At 37.3% G+C, this 7,951-nt stretch overlaps 1 protein-coding gene across 1 annotated transcript; it reads right to left on the bottom strand.

Moving 5' to 3' along the window:
• Positions 1–217: 217 nt before the first annotated feature.
• LOC132175834 (uncharacterized) lies at positions 218–6,766 on the bottom strand. The gene is made up of 5 exons (XM_059587900.1): positions 6,555–6,766; positions 4,013–4,927; positions 2,948–3,148; positions 1,079–1,274; positions 218–721 (listed from the first exon to the last, which is right to left on the bottom strand). The coding sequence occupies exons 1-5, from the start codon at positions 6,621–6,623 to the stop codon at positions 537–539; spliced, it is 1,566 nt and encodes a 521-aa protein (XP_059443883.1). The 5' UTR covers positions 6,624–6,766; the 3' UTR covers positions 218–536.
• Positions 6,767–7,951: the final 1,185 nt, after the last annotated feature.

Here is a 7,951-nt window from a genome sequence, read left to right on the forward strand (position 1 = left end):
CCACGAAGTCCCAAAGCAAACCCTCACTAGTATTTCATTCTCTAAGAGAGAGCAAATAGTTTTACTTAAAAAAAAAACAAAAAAACAAAAAGATATGTAATTTGTTTTATTAATTACCAAACCAATCAATACTGCCCTCTTTAGCAATGAGCTTTAAGTTGCTCAACCATACGAATTATATGTACAGGCAGTGGTTTCCACGAGTTCAACACGCACCTAATTTATAATTCAATTGGAATTTCCACAATTCTTTTAGCTGTACAACCAATAGGCTCATGTATATCAAATAGAGTAATGCTAGACTCTTATGTGACTACTACACAATTTGATGATATGGCGATGAAAAACCAATGACTTTGCCACATCATTTCAGTTGTAAAACAGTTGTATAACGGTATACTAAATAACATTATTTAATCAAATAATAAAGTAAAATTTAGTGAAGGAGAAGAATGGTAAGAATCTATACATGGTGTGAGCCTCCTCTCCAACAAATGCTTTTCTCAGGAGGAAACAGCGAACCCAAAACCTGAGGGTTAGCTCTCAAGCTTCTCAAATAGATTGGAAAGAGCCTGATAAAGACTAGCAGCAGCAGGAGGTGTAGGCAAAGACCCAAGAAGAATATCTTCTGCACTGATGGATGGGTTACCATAAAATCTGGAGTTTTCTTGGGATCGGGTTGTGACTATGCTACCTTCAAGTGAGCACCCAATAAATGCACCTGTAAAGTCGATCATGAATGTCATTAGTCCATTGCATGAGTGAATCCAGAAGCTGCAGCTTCTTGGCCATACACGTGGTCATGATTCTGAGGGATTTTAGCAGGGATGTTGAATGTTATTTGCAAGTAATGATAAATATAATTGAAAAGAAAAACATTCCTAAAAAAGTCTCAGATGTGAAGGGCACATCCATTGAAAACCATAATGATGCTTAAATTAACTTTAAGGACATTTTTTTTATAGAGGCATAGGCAAGATTTGCTGTGCAGCTGTGGTGAGTGGAATATATCAATAACTAGATTTTCATTTTATAAAGGCAACAGAACCAGTAAAAGCTCAAAGTGATAAAAACTAACCTTTACTGCAGCTGTATGTATAGCAAGCAGCATAACCACCATCACCAGCACGCACATCAGCTTCAGCAGCCCGTCCAACGGTGCCAGCAGCTGCACTCAGACCAGCTCCAACTGAGAAATGCATATTTCCACTGAATGTTTCGACGGCACTTTTGGTTCTCAATACAATTATTAAATCTGCCAATTCTCCTCCAGCCTGTTTGTTATTGAAACAGATACTAAGCTTCATCAGATGAAATCAACTACAGGCAAAGGAATGTTGATGTAGGATCAACAATAATCACATAAATCACACAGTGAAAGTCGGACAAAGAGAAGAAAAAGAAGCTGGGGGGGGGGGATGTGGAAGAAAGAGAATCAATTCCATTCTTTTTTTATTCCATTAAGTCTGACTCCATTAGAGTATATTATATATTTAAGTAGATTGACTAAACCCTAATCTAGGGCAACACCCATTTATTGAATTACTAAAAACACAATTGACTCTTGAAAATCAAATAAAACATAAAACTAAATACTACTAACCCCCCAATTATTAGACCTACATAAAACTAAATTAAGGTAAAAGTTGTGTCTTGCCCCTAGCATCATTCTCCCCTGATCAGAGAAAATTCGATCTTGAATTTTGAAATATTGAAAGGTTGAAAATATATTCTAAGAAAATTTAGGGTCCAAGCCCAACCTCTCAAGTCTTAAAAAGCCAGCATCAATCTGACATGTAGGCAGCAAGTGTCCAAAACTTTTTTTTTTTTTTTTTTTTTAATGGGCCAGTAACATGTGAAGCTGAGTGGTCTGATTTGAAACAAAGACTACTTACGTGCATCAAACCACAGGCCAAAGACTTCTCAACAAACAAAGACCAAGGGCTTGTGTCAATGGTAGTAGCGAGGTTGGCCAGAGTGAGCAGCAACTGGAAGTTAGATGATGTGGAAGTCGCGTGGGTGCTTTACGCCCAATCATTCCAGATAACACTTGCATCCTCTGTATTACCGCAGCTATTGGCAAAGAGTTAGCCGATGCTTATACTTGATGATTGCGATGATTGAATGGGACAGAGGTGCAGGATTCGTTGATTGAGATTCACAGGTGTCGCGTGAAGCCAGTGGCCAGGACGTCTAACGCAAAGCTTCCAGGAGCAGCAGTAACCAGTGGATAGGTAGGAAACATTGATGGTGGTGTGGGTTTGTCAAAAGGTCGGGGCTTTGGGTTGGGATCCTGGTGCCGACGGCAATTGGGTGATGTGGAGGATTGCGAAGTGTCGTTGATGGATCGTGGTTCTGGGTTGTGTTCACTTTGATGGGTGGAGACTATTGCAATGGGGCTTCAACAACCCCATGTTTTTCTTTGGATTGGGTGGTGGTATGGTTACGCCATGCAACATAACCATTGATGGCTGTCGATGTGGTGGCTTGCAACGAGTCGATGGTGGATTGTGAGTTCTAGGTAGGCTGGTTCTGATGGGATGACTGTCTGAGATGGATTTTTTTTCAGGCCTTTGCAACAGTTTTGGGTGTCTTGATATTATACATTAATTCTTTTAATGGTACATCTTCTTATTGAAAACATTGTAACCCAAGCATGAACAGTCAACTTTAATATTCCACATTGTATTAAAAGTAGGAAACAAAAAAATGCAGACCCCCCTAAAGCTCTATGCTATAACTATTTTGTTGACCAATATGATGGATGTGAACTTGTACAATCTTGTATATGTTCATATTATATTAATTTATGAGTCAGCAAATTTCAATTCCTGAACTTGTCTTACTAGTTTTACTTTCAATTCTAACCATTTATGTCGTGTATTAAGCAGATCCCTAAAAATAGTTGGAGATAGGCAGTCAAACTCTATAGATAAAACATTTATACCTGAGCTCCCCATCCAACGCCAAAGGAAGAAATGGCAGATGGTGGAGACCAAGATCCATCTTCCCTTCGAGCAACAACTAGCCCTGTTCCAATGTTGTATGTCACCATCACACCAACCTTTGCACTAGTAAGGATAGCTAGGCCTCTTGCATGTTTCAAAATAGCATCTGGTATGGACTTTTCAGGCTTCAGAGTGCCAACCTGAGCATTGGTATTACAGTATGTTAAGAATACAAGAGATCGAAAAATCAAATTAGCATTCTACCGGAAGTGTTTTAGAACTTCATTAACAGACTTTTCTTTATTTTTAATTCAATAGAAAAGAGCAACAATATATAGAAGTAATGACCAGCACAAGTGCCCAAGGCTATTGAAAGTCCTTCAAGATATGCAGTTCCCATTCAGAGAAATAGCTCTAACAAAACATATATATGTATAGAGCTATAGAACTTCTCAAAAAGACACTCGAAGTTGGGAGAACCACCCCCCCCCCCTCCAACAAATCAAGCTGCTATATGCTAACAGTTTTTTGAAAACTCTTTTCAAAAAACAAAACACATTTTTTTGAAAACTTCTCACACCTTAATATTTGAAGAAAAATACATGTTTATTTTTCCAGGTTTGGAGGTTTGCTTATTACTTGCAAATAATAATATTAATAATAACAATAAAGTTATTAAATTATTAAAAAATAAATTAAAAAAAGAAAAAAGAAAAAGAATAGAATAAAGAGATGGTTGTACAGCCACCCCCAATGAAGGTGTGGTTGTGCAGCCACCAGAACAGGACAAGATTGGCTACGCGATTAGAGGTAGCCATGCAGCCACTCTAACAGAATAGAGGTGTCCATGCGGCTACCCCTTCCCCTCTGTTGAGAGGCCGTATGACCACCTCTACTTTTTTCTTTTTATAAATAAGAAGTCAGTCTCCACACTTTAAAAATAAACATGTATTTTTTATTTTTTATTTTTATTTCTGAGCTGTTGAATGATTGCCTTAAGTTCAATGGCGTCAAGCATCAATCTAACTGAATTCAGGAAACTACCCACAGAACTGAAGTGCTACCTTGTTATAACCCAGAATGGTGTTTGTAGCCTTATAAATCTCATTTTCCATGGACTGGCCCCATGGAAAATTAAGCCATGATCTCAATGTACTTAGGTCTGTCAAATCATGGGTTGGCAACTGAGCAGCACGACTTGTTTGATCAATCAAGTATGATTGGACAGACTCAAGCCGCACGAAGCATACATCGCAGACTCGTTCAGGGTTCTCAGTACGGAACTTTGGGGGCAACAAACACCTCCCTTTAGAGCACCTGTTACAGAATATCCCTCCACAAAAACGACAGTGATGCCTAGAGCATATGATAGGATGAAACCGCACATTGCATAGCATACAAGCAGAGGCAGCACTGTCAGCCAACCACTTTGGAGGCCCTGCTTCAAGAATTTCCTTTATGTTACCAAAATTGGCCTCTGTAAGGGTCTGAGCCATCTCTTTCCAAGCTTGCTCAAGAATACGCTCTGATGGACTAGAAATCTTACATCCATGGACACCACCAGAAGCAATAGCGGACACTTTCCCTCGAGCTGCAAATAACATCTCAGTAACCACATCCCACATGGTCAGCTCCGTATTTGCTCCACCAAACTGATTCCAACCCATGTCCTCATCAGGGATATATCCCCCATTCTCACATGAACCTCTACTCCATTCTTCATGCTCACTCTCAGACATAGGTGGAACAGAGACAGGTATCCAAATCCCAGTTTCTTCAGAAAGTGGTGTATCATAGTAAAAAATTTTACCCTGTTTCCTATGGTCAGCACTTGAGACAATTTGCACATCATTTACACCCCTGGTCCCATGAGGCATTTCATTTCCACAATTTCCCAGCTGCGTCTTTTCTTCTTGTTCAAAATCATCAGTTGATATCAAATCACCCTTTTCTCTGCATTCCTCCACTTCCTTAGAAACCTAATCGCCAACATCCAGGAAAAAGATCAATTTGTTAATCAGAAATATCAACAAATTTCAACAAGGAAAAAAAGCAAAATTTTAAAGTACACATTCTGTAACATTATTTACATTGCACACATCTGGCACATAAACAATCTAAATTAGGTATGATGTTACCATGCTGATAAATGATTCCACCCAATTAAGGAAGCAAATAAGAAGCACATTGAGATCTTGCCGAAATGTGAAAGATTAATTCCATTCCTCATGGAGATTTTTTTTTTTTTTTTTCCTTTTTTTGTTTGTTTGTTTGTAAGTAATAAGAATTGTTCTAAAGAGAGGAGTAAATTGATTAACAAAAGTTCTCATAAAGCTTACAAACTAAATTCTCACAGGGACAGGTTTGGATAAGATAATACTAACTAATGATTGTATTTCTTCAGTATGTAACCTTGGTTAGAGGATAATACATTAATCATCAAAGTTGCTGCAAGATCCTGAAATGACAAAAGGAAGCGCTAAATGCACCACGTTTTCAGGTTAATTGCACTATAAAAGCTCACTTTATGCGCTTCCAATGATTTAAATCATGCTTATCCTCAACTTGATGCGTCTTTCACTTAAGAACTCCCAAAATTGGGACTATATTTTCAAGACCTCTAATTCATACTCCCTTGAAAGCAGTGTAAAGTTCCAATAACTAGTAAAATCCAAGGTAACCACACTTTTTGTAACATTCTCAAGCACTTCCTGGAACTTTTCTTGGTTTTCTAAAATGGACTTCTACTATTCCTTGCCTGCTTCTCCACTATGTTTCTTGAGCATCAACATTTTCCTCATATATATATATTCCAAGGGCTGAGCTTCTCTCTCTGACAATTCAAATTGCCAAATAACAATAACTACCTAATTTGTAATTAACACGCTCTAAATGAATAACACATAAAGATGCATATGCATGCAACTAATTTGCTAACCAAAATCAGCAACAATAAAGTAAATTATATGTAGTATTATGGGTTCCATTTCATATACCATTCCCAATTGATAACATCATTACCATCTCTATTCGGGGCTTGCCGAAATGTCTATTCATAGCTAGATGATATTTTACATATGCTTTTAAATTGATTGATTAGATTTGGCTGTGTGTAGTTTATTAATCATCTCAAAATGGGCAAGTCTTCATTGAAATTCATAAGCATGGTGGAAATATGTTTTGATACTAAGCAGAGAATATTATTATTATGCATATATTTATAAGTATATATTATACGCCCATGACCAAGTTGATTACTTGGAAACAGATATCACCTATTACTGGCTGTGGATTGTGATTTAATCAACTAATCATTACATAGCAGAAACCTTAGTTTGATCCCCAAGAATACTGTAATAGAATTCTAAGTTTAGAACTTTTTACAATTTTCACAGTTTGGGAACCTCAAAACGACATAACTTGAACAAATATTTGGCTGTTTTACAGTTCTAGGAAAACCCAATACAAATTCCCCAAAGGACAAAGCATATGAAACAAAGAGGAATTTGCGTTAGCTCGATTTTCTCATCAACCAAAAAGAGGGTTAGACAAAGTGTAAATAAAAATATAGGCAGAGATATATAAAACAAAGAGAGATTGTATTACCCGCTGAGAAAGGAATTTAGGTTGGTAGTCTTCGAACTCAATCTTAGGGTATCGGACGTAACCCTCCATGGTCGCCCCGCTCTGAGACACAGAGGGACTACGAATCACGCTGTTCTGTTTTAGAAGAGCAATGTAGACCTACATCTCATTGGCGAAGACATTGGAGAGCACTTCAATCGCGCGGACACGGGCTGTCGTCCTGATGCGTTAACAAAATGTGAAATAGCTAAGAGCACTCCCTTAGTTATTTCATATTTAACATATGGAAAACTTCATAAAGCCCCCTATCTTTCAACCGTTTTGACATACTTCTGAATTTTTAAAACTCTCATTTAGGTCTCATGAACTTTAATTTTCTCTTACTTTAGACCCTTTTAACTTTTTTATACCCATTTTACCCTCAACCAAAACTACATCGTTTTGGACTCTAAAACTACACCGTTTTGGGCTTCAAAACTACATCACCACCTAACCCAAAATGACGTCGTTTTGATCATAATATTAAAAAAAAAAAAAATTTGGGGGTGGCTTCAGCCACCCTTGGCCGGTTTGGGGTGACTAGACCACCTCCTTGGCCATGGGGGTGGTCCGACCACCTAAAAGGCAAAAAAAAAAAAAAAAAACGTGGGAGGCGGAGGGATCGGGTGCATTTGGAGGTGGCAAGGGGCTGGGGGTGGTTTCGGCCACCCCCGATCAGCCAGGGGGTGGCTGGAGGCCAAAAATGGGGTGGTTCGGCCACCGGACCACCCCATTTTGGCTAAGGGGGTGGGTCCCGATTTCTTTTTATTTATTTATTTATTTTGCTTTTATTTTTTTTAAAAAAATAAATAAATAAAATTAATGCCTAAAACGATATCGTTTTGGGCTGGGTAGGTGTTGTAGTTTTAGGATACAAAACGACGTAGTTTTGGGAGGGTAAAATTGGTATAAAAAGTCAAATTGTTTGACTTTAACGTTAAAAGGGTCCAAAGTGACAGAAAACCAAAGTTCATGGGGCCTAAATGAGAGTTTTAGAAATTCAGGGAGGCATGTCAAAACGGCTGGAAGTTTAGGGGGGTTTTCTGAAGTTTTCCCCATTTCTTTAAATTTTTAACAAAATTAACAAAAAATAAAATAAAAAAATAAAATCATTTATCAAAATTTTTATTCAAAATTAAATTTAACATTTATTTTAACTCATCTCCAAATATAAAGATGCCCCCCAAAAAAAAAGCTATTTATTTTTTAATATTATTTTGGTTGTTAGGATGGTATTTGTAAATCTCTTATATGGAATCAAAGTTAGTGAGTTTCATGGCAATTGCATTTATTAATAAAAAATAATATTTATTTAAAGTTGAGAAATATTTAGAGAGTTTGATATATGGTAGTTTTAAAAAGTGACTAGTTAAATAAAT

The sequence above is a fragment of the Corylus avellana genome, chromosome ca3 (genome assembly GCF_901000735.1).
Source record: "Corylus avellana chromosome ca3, CavTom2PMs-1.0".
NCBI lineage: Eukaryota > Viridiplantae > Streptophyta > Magnoliopsida > Fagales > Betulaceae > Corylus > Corylus avellana.